General features: G+C 44.8%; 1 protein-coding gene across 2 annotated transcripts in view; it reads right to left on the minus strand.

Annotated features, from left to right (window-relative positions):
- Positions 1–1,125: 1,125 nt before the first annotated feature.
- Positions 1,126–15,215, minus strand: part of SETD6 (SET domain containing 6, protein lysine methyltransferase) — a 134,012-nt gene continuing 119,922 nt past the window's right edge. For both annotated transcript variants that reach the window (XM_085637396.1, XM_085637394.1), the window contains exon 9: positions 1,126–2,317. In XM_085637396.1, coding sequence (XP_085493522.1) covers positions 2,003–2,317 — 315 coding nt within the window. In that variant the 3' untranslated portion in view covers positions 1,126–2,002. The remainder of the gene's footprint in view (positions 2,318–15,215) is intronic.

Genomic DNA, 15,215 nt, shown 5'->3' on the forward strand with positions numbered 1-15,215 from the left:
AGACATGTCAAAACCTACATCAATCAAATTCAACAACAAAATTATACTTCTGTAAAGTGACCCCATTTATTTCCAGAATCTAGTTCCTCTATGTCAAACCTTTCTTAGACCATTCATATTCAGAACCAGTCTGATCACTTTAACAATTTTTGTTGTTTAATCTCTCATTTGTGCAGGGTCGCCTTAAGTACTTGATGCAGAAGTTATTCTTCCTAAAAACAGGCCAGACCAGGTGGAATAAATGTTAGTTAACACATATGTTAGCCCAATTTGGTGAGGACCCCATATATGTCTTTTCCACAGCAACTGTAATCTTTATTGCTGGTGCAAAACAACTCTTGCTGTCCCTGACTCTTGCTATGTTATGTGTAATGGTAACGCATTCGATCACCACAAGGATATCCTGGTGCTGAGCAGGTGTTCCTGTTCCTAGCCCTGCCTATGGTAGGATAGTTAATTGAAAAGCAAGGTTTTAAGCTTCTTGCAGAATTTAATAAGAGAGGAGGAGATTGGATGTGGATTAGTAGGCTCTGATGAGGATTGTGAGGCTGTTCTGCGTTTTAGGAGCAATGTAAGAGAATGTCCGTCCTCCTGAACTGAATCGGTCTATGCACCAGGTGTGTGTGAATAGGAGTCCTGCAGAGCAGAAGTGTCCGGGTGGTTGGTGGAAGGAGATGCAACTGTTCAGGTAGGTGAGGCTTAAGTTGTGCAGTACCTTGAAAGTGTGGATGAGGAATATGAAATTAGCATGTTTGTGTATCGGGAGCCAGCGGAGCTCGTTGTGGTGTGAAGTGATGTCTGCTGTGTGTGGGAGGATGAGTCTGCCTGCTGAGTTCTGGAGGGATTGTAGTCTTCTAGTGAGTTGCTTGGTGAACCTGGAGTAGAGGGTGTTTCTGGTGACTACGGCATGAGTGATAGTTTTTCTAACGTTGCTAGGGAGGCATCTGAAGATCTTCCTCAGCATCTCCCTGTGGGCAACCCAGCCAGGGCATAAGAAGACATACTTAAGTCAACACTATGGCTTTTACAACAGCTCAATGTGGAGCCCATTAGAAAACTAGGATCAAGCCATCTATACCCTACATCTCTCTCATTGGTATACAGTAACCCACTGGGAGGCACTCATGCTTAAACAATTTTTTTTATTATAAAATCCCTGCATTAATCCTACAGCAGATCTTCAGTGCTTCCAATAATTGCATCTCTATGTTCCCCATGAAGTTCAGCAATTCTACTTTCCACCTCTGGGATAACACCCCCAAAATGCACACTGCCTTACTTCAACACAGATTTACATAGCTCTACAAATCCCTTCCCACATATGAAATGAAAACATCCAGGCTATCAGTCACTGTGATTCCGGTGGTGACAAAAAAATCCCCCTATAAGTGGATGGCCAGCATATTTGATCTGTCATTTAATGAATGATCTATAATATGTAATAACAGGATCTTAAATTAAAAAGTGACTTCTTACCAGACCCACCTTACATGTTTTCCCCAGTACACATTTAACAGGATATGAAAAGGTGTTGCATCATAGTTATTAGGAGGAGGTGAAATCCACTGCAAAGATATCATTTTTGGCTGGACTCACAGAAAGGAGAACTATATGCACAGTGTTAATTGTTGGACATTAGATTAGGAAGCACTAATAGGTTTTACTTCACACTAAAAATGAATCATGTTTTAGGAGTTGGTAAAAATACAGAAAATGTAATGGCTCCTTAATAGATTGTGCCATGCAGCAATCCAAACACTACTATTGGTCGTCACCAGAGTTGCTGGACCATGTTTCTTTTCCACATATTTCTTTTCCATTATTGGCCTTAATGCCTGCATGCATTGATGACTATAATGGAGACAGTCCAGGGAGAGAGGATTATTGGCTGTACCTGTTGTGACTCTGCTCAAAAGACAGAGCAGCATCTGGCTTCACTAGCTGTTCCCTAATCCAAGGAGAGAAGGGGCATCCAGCCCACCTCAGAGTCCGCTTCCTAATATTAGCTAGTCAGATCCAAGAGACGGTGCAAGATGATCTTTTGCCCATAACGGACCTGAAGTGCATGGCGCTCTCTGCTACTCAGTTTTGCATATGCTTGAGAGTCACTAATAAGCTCTTCATCTGTTGCTAGGTCGGAGGTGTAAGCTTGAAGAGTGAGCTGAACGCTGGCATGGAGGAGCCGTTTCCATGATTCCTTAAATTTAGAGATGTCCTCATTTATCAGCGTGCTAACTACTCTTTCGGCTACCATGTCCTCCTCCCAAACCCGATTTTCTTTGTAGTCTCTGAATTCTTCTTCTGAGAAACACATCACCTAAAGATAAAAAAAATAAATATATTTTTCTTTATGAAACACCACGGCAAAGCACTTTATATGGCACTAGCCAAGTAATAAAAACACATTTCATTCATTTAACGGCATAAGTAGGCAAACAGATTGTAGGTCTATGCTGTATGCAAGCTACATGTGCTAAGTTGTAACATGTGAGTACCTTACACACAGTACTTACCGTTTTGTAGCTCCACTGTTAACCAGAACACTCATGAGGGAAAATGGGAAATAGCGTTCCTACAAAGGTAGGAGCACACCCAAAAATTCACAGAATACGGAGAAGACAATGCACCACCTCTGCATAGCAGTGTATACATCTGAACGTGTTAGGCTACATCTTTATGTCCTGCAATCTGATACATCTTCATAGAACCTACACAGAACCCTTACTGAACACTTGAAATGATCCGTTCAATAAGTGCATGTAGAAACAATGAAACACTCCTTCAATGTCCTAGTTAGAGTGCGGACTCACACCACCTTATCCAGAGATCTCCCAAACACACAAATAAGCCTTTAACTTTTATTAAAAGAATGTGGGCAATTTAATGCGCTAAACATATTTATGTGAACAAATTTCCAAACCAGGCTGGTTGTGCCCATGCGTGCTGTTCGGTCAGTGGTCTATGTTTCTGTGACAACTCAGGAGGAACTGACATTCTAATGGGCTGTATTGCAATGGCCATTTCTCCTGAATAATTTGTTGTGAAACAGCTTCCTGGCAATGCACTGCAGCTGGGAGGACATGCACTTAGTTACAACCTTCCAAATGGTGCTACGTACTTTAAATCTTACTGCAACTGAACGATCTTTCCTGCTAAACTTATGTGGACAGTCTAATCAAATCATTTCTCAAAATGCTACTTTGGAGGACTGCATGCTTTCTTTCCTTCCTGAGCTGATCTGCGTTTGACAGACTCCAACTCACCTTATCCCTCACAGACTTAACAGTTGGTAGAAGCTTTTAATGGCCCTGCAGTCAACCCTTTAAGATCAGAAATCTCAATTTTACCACTCACTGCTGGGCTCTGCAGGCCTAGTGGATCTGCAAGCTGAGCAGCACAACCCAATGCTTGGCACCTGTGGGACTGCTGTAAATCCCTCAACATTCCCTCTCCCACCCTTGCAGCAAAGCTCCTGCAGAGTTGCTGTGTTATCTGTAGCCCACCTGTGGCTCACAGAGCCCTGCTCAAGCAGAGGGATCTGGACCTCCCACTTGCGGCATTGTTGCATTTGTCTCGGATAAGTGGATTGGTTACTTTGTGAAGTAGATGGTGCAAGGGTACCTGGCTGTTCATGTAAAATGACTTAATGGTGTTAATGTAGGTGAAGACAGCCACCAATTTTAAATCATTACGTTGCAACATTTTCTATCATTTCGGATTTTAACTTTTTCAAATGCAGCCAGTTAGCAAAAGCCTTAAACACTGAAAAAAATGTGAAATGGCTCAGTCGCAGGCAACTGACACTGTTCCGTTGAGGAGTTTTGAAGCTGCATTGAATGATGATCACCTGCAGTTTCAATAAGGCTTTGAGGATGAGAAAGGGTCAGAAAGCAACACACTCTTTAACTATGTTCTAGTCCACAGAGAGTCAGGTAGGATGTTTATGGATTAAGAGGAATGCCTAGGATAGAAAAGAACCAGTTCTCCCAGTTTTGGTATTGTCCACAAATGTATATGCAAGAAGCATTCTGTGTCTTTTCGCTGTATGTTCCCACAATGCATCTCAGAAATATATTTAAAAATATCAAACTGTTACCCAGCATGGGTGTCCTAGTGCTAGGTAACTGAAACCCAGTAATGTTTGCTGGAACAGCCAGGTATTCAAGTTCTTTAGGTACTTTCAGTGATTTATTTCAGCTTGAAGGGCGAGTGGGAGGCTACTTCATAGCTTGGGGGCCAGAAAAGAAAATTATTTACCTCCCTTTCCTTTAAATTAAATCAGGATAGTGAAAAGTAAGGCTTATCCCGACTTCGAGATTTACTTGGAACACATCATTTTAGCTTTTTCCAAATACTAACTGGTCCCATTCGATAGAATGCTCAATAAGCCAGCAAGGTCATTTTAAACAGTACTTTCCGATTTACCGGAAGCCACTGTAGTTCCTTCATAGAAGTAGAGACAGAATCATATTTCCTTCTTCCTGTTATCACCCAGTTTTGTATCCTTTGATGTCTTGCCATTGTTTTGGCTGGAAGTCTTAAGTACAGAACATTGCAATAGTTTCAGTTGCAATATTATCAAAGCCTGGACTACAGGTAAATGAGTCTGACTGGGCAGTAAATTTAGAACTCCCGACAATTGTTTCAGTTGCAAAAAAAAGCATGAGGCTGCTACAAGAGAATTTTTCATTCATACTGAGCTCAGAGTCTACAGTTACACTCAAATGTTTTGCTCCCGGTACCAGAGTCGGTGCATCTCCTAGCACCTTAGGCCACCAGTTAGGGGCATTTGTTACAGACAGGGGCCCAAAATATAGTAATTCAGTTTTGTCCCCATTCAGTTAGTTATTGTACTGAGGCACATCCACTGCTTGACTTCCTAGATACACTCATGGAAACTGATAGTGGTCTTTGATTACTCTACCACCGATACTTCGATTTGGGAACCATCTGCCTAAGACATCAGAGGCAGCCCAAACTTCTCTATTAAGGTTATCAGTGGTAAGATGTACAGGTTGAATAAGGTGGGGCTCCAAACAGAGCCTAAGGGACTCCACAAGTTAAGGCTCTCTTGTTAGATGAAAAGGAAGATATTGTGACGTTTAAGTATGGTTGTTTCTGTAAGAGGAGAAGCAATCCAATGCTATTTCCTGCATTCCCATCAAATTTAATCTCAATCAAAGTTGAATGGGAGCCTTTATCATGGAGACAGACACCTTATGTCATAAGGTGATACCTGCTGCCACCCTTCTTCAAATGTCCTCATTTGAGAGACGGCTTAGCTTTTTTGTACATAACCAACAATACAAATATCTACTCTGTCTTGGTTTGATCAATGTAAAATTTCAGACATCTGTTGTCATCTCGCAAGCAGAGAGCCCTTTCTATGGCAGGGGTAGGGTGCTAGAAGAAAGCTGTAATCACTGTCCACTCACATGGAAGTCTGTTGGAAATTTAGGGATGAATTTCGGATTAGTGGTTAGTACTACTATATCCGTAGAAAGTTAGAATGGTTCCTTAACCAAGAAAGCCGCCATCAAGCTGGCCCAGGGCCAATTTCAGGGCAAACAGAAACGCAGTCATCCATGAGATGTAGTGATGTCCGCACTGTGTATGGGTTCGATGAGAACGTTCATGAGCTGTTTGAGTACTGTAAGAAGTCCCCACTTAGCGCTCGTAGTGGCACAGAGGGTATGCTATGAAATTACCTTTTGAATATTCTTTGATGATTCTTGGCATAAAGGAATACACAAAATCTGAGTAACACTGAAATTGAAATAGCTACTAGATCAATGCTTAATAACGCAGGTTTAAGGCCCAACTGGGTACGTTGCAGAAGATACAGCAAAACTCGATGATGATCAGAAGTCACTGGATGAATACACCTGGACTGATACCAGACAGAAAATCTTTTCCGCTTCATCTGGTACAGCTTGTTGGTTGAAAAGGCCTTGATGTGACTCAAGATATTATGGCAAACTGGAATAATGTTTATCAGAATAAATTCGAAGTGTGCAATGCCTTGCTGATACGCTCAAGGATGCTGGACTGTGGTAGGGGTAATGGCGTCCATCTCTGGATAGGAGGTCATTCTGCTGCGCAACAAAATGTGATGATTTCCGAAAGATGAAGTAGGTCTTAACCTAATGGTCACGCTGGGACCTGCATCCCACTGCCTACCATGTGCTACTACCTGCTAGCAAAGTCACTGTATTTCTTGCCAGTTGGTGTCACAAAAAGATCCTAGGTTGGACAGCCTCGCTGAAGAAGACCATGTTTATCATGTTGTTCTGGATCAGTTTCCATTCTTATCTGACTGTTGCTGTGCCACTAATAGGTATTTTGCAGTCATCGGATTGCCATGTTTGATTGTTGAGTTCCACAAGTGTTGTGCTTTCTCTGAGGAGACTGCATCCCTCCCTCCTTGTTTAAGTAGACCATTGATGTAGCCTTAACTGCTTCTATCAGCACTGGCCAAGTTTGCGAATTGTGGTAGAAACAATTAAGAGGTGTCATTGCCTTTAGCTTCAAGATGTTGATTTAAAGAATTTGTTCTACTTCTTACCAGCATCCGCACACTTCCAGATCTTGCAGGTGAGCCCTCCCCCCCCCAGTCACCCATGGTCATCACCTGGTTTGCTGGTTGTGGATGGAACGTGAGACCCAAGGCGACATGGTTTCTTGATCAACACCCAGAAAGAGTCTCTTATCCAGAGTGTGACTTGTGCTTCACCTGAAGGGGGTGCATTTGCAGCATGCAGTAAGAGAGGGATGCAGGAAGGCATCATGCCTAGCAGGTACTAGAGAGATGAAATCGGTCTAATGTAGTATTGAGAATGGCACTCAATATCTTGATGCACACTGCAGGTTTCAAATGAGATTTGTTCTAATTTATTGTTAACCCCGAGCTGCAAAACAGAGGCCTCTATTAGAATCCTTAGCCATGCAGCAAGATTTTCATTTGATCAGCCAGATGCCCAAGTAAGGGAAAAACTTGATGTCTGTGCCACCTGAAATAGGTAGTGACTGGGACCATAAAATTAGAGAAAATCCTCAGGGTTGATATGAGGCCAACTGATAAAAGTTCAAGTAGGTATTAGCAGTCCTATGACGCCTAGCTCCAGTGCCAACCAATGCAACAGCCGAGCATGCTTTAGACCAGGCCAACAGCAATGCCACTATTAGAACCTCATAAAAAGGCAACATGGTTTATGAAGTAAGCAGGCCCAGTCTGCAAGATCTGTATGTAGATATGCCTTGGTTTCTACTGTAAGCCTTTCAAAGTCCAACACTTGTGCAGCTCTGTTGACTACCACAGCACAAGTCACTCTCCTCTGTAAGAGGCCCCAATGGAGAGTCCAAATCTGTTTTAGGTGAAGAATCCAGGCCACTAGCACATTTCAAATCTATATGCAGGCCTATATTGGTGTAAAGAAGGCAGGAGTAAATTATCTGTCTCCTAATCATCATGATAAATTATTTGAAGGCCCTGGACAGTGCTTAAATCCAGTACAAGTAAAGCCTCTAGCCTCCAGTTCTACAGTCAGCAGGGTAATGGCACCAAATGGAAGTACGCCGAGGCAAGAGGGTGCCAGCCTTAGGTATTTAATAACAAGACACTGGCTGAGAGTGGGCAGACATCTGCTCCGGATCCGAAACAGGTGTCTGTAAAGGGTTCAGCGCTGGTGCCCCTGGGGCCAAGGCTGACATCTGAGTGGTCAGAACAGATATGGCCTTTGGCACACATATGGTGATATGTGCCAGGCTGGGACCCAATCAGGTCAGCAGTGCAGGGGAAGATCCTGCCAGCAGAAGTCAGAATGATGGATCTATGGGGCCCAAAGGTGCTCAAGCGGTACCTGGAACCATCTCAAAAAGATTTGTGGTCCGGTTTCTTTGAAGGTCTTTACCTGTTACACGGTGGGTGATAGCCCGAGAAATTGTGGTGAGCCGAGACCAGCCTTAGGTCAGGCTTTAAGTCAGGTGAGGGAAGCGGATCTTTCAGGTACCAACAGCGCAACTGTTTCCTAGAACAGGAGTGATGGGAAGGAGAAAAATTTGATTTCCACTTCTTGGGCTTATGGAGAGATTTTTCTTCCAACTTATTCCAGTGGGCAAATTGGAGTGGTACAGTGACCTAGAACAGGCACAGGACTTCAAGCAGGCATGGGGCTAAGAGTGTGTCCTGCCTATTTTCTTGTGCTTTGCGATGTACAGTTTGATCTCCTGCTCCCAGATGGTGTTTAGGAGTATTAGTCATGCTTGAACCTTAGACACAACAAGCCAACATCACGTTGGTCTGTAACGTATAGTTTACCTGTCGATGTGGTTTTGCAGCTTGAAAACTTTCTGGATTCACTATGCTGTGCATTATTCCGCCATCTAGTGGTTGGGTCCGGAATTGTAGTCTTTCTTCTCTTTTTTTTTTTCTTCATGGCCCAGGTGGGCGTTGACATACCACCATTTGGTGTACTTCGTGATGTTGACGCGCTTCCTCCGGAAGCTCCCACTTGTGTTACTCTTTCTCTTCTTTTAACCTTTAAAGTCTTATTCCGGTTTTAATCCTCTTCCTCCTGTCTCATCTTTCTGGCGGAGGAGGGTGGGATCGCTAGTGAATCCAGAAAGTCTTCCAGCTGCAAAACTACACCGACAGGTAAGAAACTATACGTTTTGCAGCGTGAATCTTTCTGGATTCACTATGCTGTGCATAGACTTTGTAGCGGTTGTCGTTATTGTGGTGGCTGGGTGGAAGATGAGCTCTGGTTACTGAATATGTGTTGTAAGACCTTCTGTCCCACTTGCGCTTCCTTGTTCATTTGAATATCTACACAGTAGTGCTTAGTGAACATGTGCACGGACGACAATGTTGCGGCTTGGCAAATGTCTTGAATAGGTGTGTTTGCCAGAAACACAATTTTTGCTCCTTTCTTCCTTGTTGAGTGAGCATGAGCTGCTCCTTGTAACTGTTGGCCTGCTTGTTTGTGGCAGAGTTGTATGGTTTGTGCAATCCACCGTGCAATGGTATTTTTGGTAACTGGTCGTCCCCAAAAACTGCTGGCAAAGGATACAAAGAACTGCTTTGTCTTTCTGCACTCCTTTGTCCTCTCTATATAGTGCATTACCGCCCTCCTGGCGTCCAGTGTGTGTAGCGCCCTTTCTGTACTTGTGGTTGGTTTTTGGAAACAACTTGGTATTGGAATTGTCTGATGTGGAACCGTGACACCACTTTTGGCATGAAATGTAGGTCTGTTCTCATTACAATCCTTACAATCCTATCATTGTGTATTTGTAGGTAGGACGCTTGAAGTGTTAGTGCTTGCAATTCACTCACTCTTCGTAGCGATGTGATAGCTACGAAAGAAGGCTGTTTTTAGCGTGAGCATGTGCAGTGTAGCTTTGTGAATAGGCTCAAATGGTGCCTTTATCAATTGAGTTAGCACTACGTCGAGGTTCCATGCTGGTGCTGGCATTCTGTTTGGAGGTGCGATTCTCTTTGCCCCTTCCTGAAATCTCTTTACTACTTGGGAGGTGAAGAAACTCTTTCCTGTTTCTCCTCTTGTGTAAGCCACTATCGCTGCTAAGTGCACCCTTAGGGATGTGTAGCTTAGTTTATTTTGTAGTAGATGTGTTAACTATTTTAGTACTGTTGATTCCTTTGTAATTTTCCTTTGTAGTTTCTCCCTAATGCACCATTCTGAGAATCTTTTCCACTTTGCTACGTAGCAGGTCTCCTTGCCTCCCTGAGCACCACCATTGTGCTTGCTGGTAGTCTGAGGTGTGCAAATTCTAGGTCTTCAGGAGCCATGCTGCTAGGCGGAGGCTCTCTGTCTCTGGGAGTAGCACCCTTCCGTCCTGCATTGTTAACAGGTTCCTTCTCTTTGTGAATCTGTGCGCTGGTGCTTGCGCCATTTCTACTATTTGTGAAACCAGGACTGTCTGGCGCACTGAGGTGCTATTAGTATTAGCATCATGTTGCTGATCTTGCTTTTGTGGAGTACTCTGTGTATCAGTGGTATCTGGGGAAAAGCGCATGCAAATGTCTTTGACCGACTTATCCATAGTGCATTCCCTTGGGACCGATGGTCTGGTTGTCTGGATGCGAAGTGTTGGCATTTTGCATTTTGGTGTGTTGCAAATAGGTCTATTTGCGGTGTACCCCATTTCAGGAATAGTTTCTCTATTTCCTGTTGGTTGAGCTCCCATTCGTGGGATGCTGACGTCTGCCTGCTGAGTCTGTCTGCTTCCACATTGTCTTTCCCTGGGAGTTGTATTGCTAGTAGGTCTATTCTTAGTGGAATGGCCCATGTCCATATTTCCTGTGCTAGCCCTGATAGTGGAGAACGAAATCCTTAACCACTGGAAGGGTCACCCATATAAGCACTCCTGTGCGAATAGAATTCTGTTTCAAACAGTCAATTGTCCATTAGTTGAATGTAACTGGAATTTATTCAGATTATATTTCAATAGTGAAAAAATTCATACCATAAATCAAGATCTGTGTATGTCCAAACCATTTAACGATCCATTATACAAGCTGTTATATAATCACAGGTACACAAATCCCCAATGCATTTCAAGACTAGCCCTTCTTCAGGGTCATCTTCCTGTAAACAAAAATGAATGCTCTTAACCTTAGAGCAGAATGCGTCATAGAAAATAGAATAAAATAATATGCTACAATCGTTTTAACCAAGGATATTGTTAATCTATGAGATTCGTGATTGTGATGGCTATGAATATGGGTACCATATATTATGTCGGATATTAAAGTGAAGCGAAACGAAATGAAGTTACCTGAAGTAACACACGACAACAAGGAGTGCAACCGTTTCTTTATACTTATCCTAGCCCTGATAGTGCCACTGATTGTGTTCCTCCTGGTTTGTTGATGTAGAACATGGTAGTTGTGTTGTCCGTTTGGATCAAGACCCTGTTTCCATGCAGCTCATTCTGAAAAGCTTTTAAGGCTAGGAACACTGTTTTTAGCTCTAGGTAGCTGATGTGCTTGACCGCATCCTGCTGTGACCATAACCCCCTCATGTTGTTTGGTCATGTGCGCGCCCCACCCCAACTGGGAGGCGTCTGTTGTGATGGTCGCTGTTGGAGTTGGCTGTGTGAATGGTTTCCCCAGAGATATGTTTTCCTTGTTCCACCACGCTGTTTCCTGATGCACTGAGTGTGTGACAACCACTAGATCTTCCCAACTCCCTGTTGCCTGTGACCATTGCTGCTGTATCCCTTCCTGGAACGGTCTCATGTGGAGGCGAATATTTGGGACCAGGTGTATGCATGACGCCATCATTCCCATTAGCTTGCTCACTGTCCTCACTGTCAGAGCTTGCCCCTTGCGGTAAAGACGTGTCTCCTTCAGTATTGCCAAAGTTCACTTTGTGCTAGGGTATGGTGTTGATCTCTGCCCCTAAGAATATCTTCACCTGTTCCGGTTCTATTGAAGACTTTCCACAATGGATTGAAAAACCCAGTTGGATTAGTGTTTGTATCACCTGCTGGATGTGTTTGCATTGGTTGTAAGAGCTTGCTTTTACGAGCCAGTCGTCGATGTAGGGGTATACATGTATTCCCTGCCTCCTTAGGTGCGCTGCTAGTGCTGTTAGGCATTTTGTAAACACCCTTGGTGCGGATTTGAGTCCGAATGCGAGCACTGTGAACTGGTAGTGAGTTTTGTTGATCACAAATCTTAGTAGGCGTTTGTGTTTTTTGTAGATGGGGATGTGTAAGTATGAGTCTTTAAGTCTATAGTTGCCATGTAATCCCCCTCCTGTATCTGGGGTATTACTTTTTGCAAGAGATGTCATTTTGAATCTTTGTGTCCTTATGAACTATTTTAAGAACCTTAGATCCAGAATAGGCCTTAGCGTTTCGTCCACTTTTGGTACGAGGAAGTAGTTGGAGTAAACCCCTTTGTTTCTTTCCTTGTACGGCACTATCGCTATTGCTTCCTTGTTGAGCAGTTCCTGTGCCTCTAGTAGCAAGAGTGAAAGTTCCTTTGCCGAGTGCACCTTGTTGTTTGGCCTCTTGTTTGGAGGTTGGCTTTCTAGCTCTATACAGTAGCTGTATTGTATGAGGTTTAGTATCCATTTGCCCGTTGTGACCGTCCTCCATTCCTGGAAGAAGCCCGTTATCCTGCCTCCTACTGGTGTTATATGTTCGAGGAACTGTTTGTCTTGTAGCATTAGTGTTTGGTTTTGTCTTCTGTTTTGATGCCCCCCTAGAGGTGTTGTTTGGGTGGGCGTTTGCCTTACGGCGAAGTCACTTGGAGGTGGATTGTTGCCCTCCTCTCAGATTCTGTCCTCGCCCGTTTGAGCGCCCTCGAAAGGATTGGCCTCGTGGCTGGTACTGCCAGTTTTGCTGCTGCTGTCCCTGCTGCTTCTGGGTTTGGCTGCTTCCTTGATAACCTTGTTGGAAGGCTTGGTGCGATGTACCAGGTTGGTTGTTTCCCCTACCTGCTGGCCTTCTTGATGGTGTACCCCTTCTCATCCCTCTGAACTGCAGTGCTCCCATGTACCTTGCTGTCTCGTTGTCCTTTTTGAGCTGAGTTAGCTTGTTGTCAACTGGAGTCCCAAAAAGCAGTTCTCCGTTGAAGGGTGTGTTAAGAATGTTGGTCTGTATTTCAGGCTAGAAGCCTGAAGCCCTTAGCCAGGTGTGCCTTCTCTCTGTCACCCCAATCATCATCTGCCTGCTGGATGGTTCAGCTGCATCCAGGGCCGACTTCAAACATGTGTTAGCCATGTTTTTTCCTTCCTCTACCAAGTGGGCTGCCCTTTGCTGGTACTGTTCTGGTAGATGCTTCAGGAGTTGCCCCACCTCCTCCCATTGCTGGTATGCGTGCCTGTTGATTAGAGCGTTTGAGTTGGCGATGCGCCATTGAATCGCCGCACTCTTTTTTTCTTTCCTCCCCATGAGGTCCATTCTCCTACTCTCCTTGTCTGGAGGTGGTCTGGCATTAGTGGGTACATTGGCCCTTTTCCTAGCTGTTGCTGTTATTATTGAATCAGCTGGTACTGATCCCTGAATGTATACAGGGTCCTTCGAGGAATGTTTATACTTTTTCTCGGTCCTCGGGGTCACTGATTTACATACAGCTGGCTCCCTGAAGGCCTCCCTGCCCTGGTCCAGCACACTTGGGAGCATGGGCAGGAACTGACTTAGTGTTTTTTTGAAGGTAACAGAGTCTCCAGGAGAAAACAAGCCTTGGGCTTCTCTTCCTCCAACTTCACTCCATACGTCTCTGCAGCCTCTTTTATCACCATATTATAGATCCCGATATCGTCTGGCGACGAAGGCCTCGAAGGATAGGAGTCTACTCTTTCTTCCGGTATTTCGGCGTCAAGATCACGCCACTCCAAGTCTTGCGCCTCAGAGGACGTACAGTCCTGGTAGGTTTTCTGATCTTCCTCGCCTTCGCCCTCGAAGTAATACAGGGCCTCTTCTTCCTGTTCCTCGACCAATTCCGGTGTTTTCTGCGGCTCAGGGTCCTCGTTGCCCCCTTCTGCTTCGGCTGCGGTGGGAAGGTGTACTAGCTCATCCTTTCATCACAGTCCTTTTTTCGTTGTAGGATGCTTGCCATTTTGGCCTCGAGCCTCCTTTTTTTCCTCTCCATCTCGGCCGCTTGTTCGGCGTTGAGAGTTTGGGCACTTCGGTTCGAGGTCAAAGTCGCTGTTAACCCTTCTTTTCTCGTTGTCGAGGTGTCCTTTTCGAGGCCAGACTTTGACGACTTTGATTTGTCTTGGGTTTTCGCCGTCTGGGAGTCCTTTTCGAAGGATCTGTTGGGCTGCTTGTCCTTGGGTGCCGTTGCTTTCGCCAAATGTTTCGACGGCAATGCTCCCTTTGAGGACTTTGCTTCACTCTTACGAGTGTCGGTCAAGTGTCTGTGGGTCTACGACTCTTACCTCCTTCGACGTCTTCTTTTCGACCTAGTGCAGTCCCCTGTGCAGTCCTCCGGTCCTTCGGCGATGTTGTCCTCTTCTCCACTGGAGAGGCACAAGTCTCTGAGCGATGGAGGCGGCCCCTGGCCCTCCATGGTGTAGTTTGCCCTTCTCTTGTCTCTCTCTTACCCTGAGAGTCTTCAGTGTGAATGCCGAGCAGGCGTTACAGTCCTCGCTGTTATGGTCGAGCGGCAGGCAGAGGTTGCAGACTGGATGCTGGTCCTTCTGCGCGTATTTGTGGTGGCAATTGTCACAAAATTTGAATGGGGTCTTGTCCATCCCTGCGCTCAGGGAGCACCCTGTGTGCGCATTCTACGCTGAACGTCGAATTTTCGGGTGCAATCCTTCTCTTTCGTCGTCCCGGTTACCTGACCTGAAGTCGGGTGTGTTGAAAAACTTGATTTCGTCATTTTTCTGTCACTTTTCATGGATTCTCTCTCCAAAACTCTGGAACTCATCGGTGAGGATCCAGACCCAATGGCGGAAAAAAGAATCTGAAGATGGTGACCAAAGGTGGGAGCTTCCGGAGGAAGCACGTTGACGTCACGAAGGACACCAAATAGTATGGCGACGCCCACCTGGGCCATGAAAAAAAATGGAAAAAAAGAGAAGAAAGACTACAATTCCGGACCCAACCACTAGATGGCGGAATAATGCATAGCATAGTGAATCCAGAAAGATTCACGCTGCAAAACCAATATCTGTTTCTTGCAGCTGTAGCACAGTTTGAAGACTGAGGTCTTCTTGGGCAACAATTTTCCTAGCACACTGCCCTGTAATAACATTTGGGGGTTGATAAGACACTGACAAGAAGCTTGACAGCAGAGCTAAGGCTTGACATTGCAGGGCCAGGGAAGAAAGGAACGGGTGTCAGCATGCAGGGGCAATGCCTATGCAAGGCTCCGTGCTGTCACTTCTGGAAGCAGTACAAAGTAGCTGCAGAGTCCGAAGGCATGCTTGCAGGTGCAGTAGAGCAATTGCAGGAAAAGTTCCAAATCCGGTCTGGCCCCTGGGGAATTCAAAAGATGAGAAATCTACAGTTAGAAGTATCCATCAGAATACACTAGGATTTTTGGTTTGGTCATCTTTAGGGCCATCTCTCTCAAGGCAACTGCCCTAGTAAGAAAATGGCACAAGCGATGACAAAATTTAGGAAAGGTGCAACTTAAGAGTTTGTGAGAAAAAAGCAGAGCTCGGAGTAGGCTTTTTTCTGCAGATCAAATGGTAAAAATCTGAAGAGGAGTCTAGTTCAGGGTACTCTGATCACAC

This window comes from Triturus cristatus, chromosome 12 (assembly GCF_964204655.1).
Source record: "Triturus cristatus chromosome 12, aTriCri1.1, whole genome shotgun sequence".
Taxonomy (NCBI): Eukaryota; Metazoa; Chordata; class Amphibia; order Caudata; family Salamandridae; genus Triturus; species Triturus cristatus.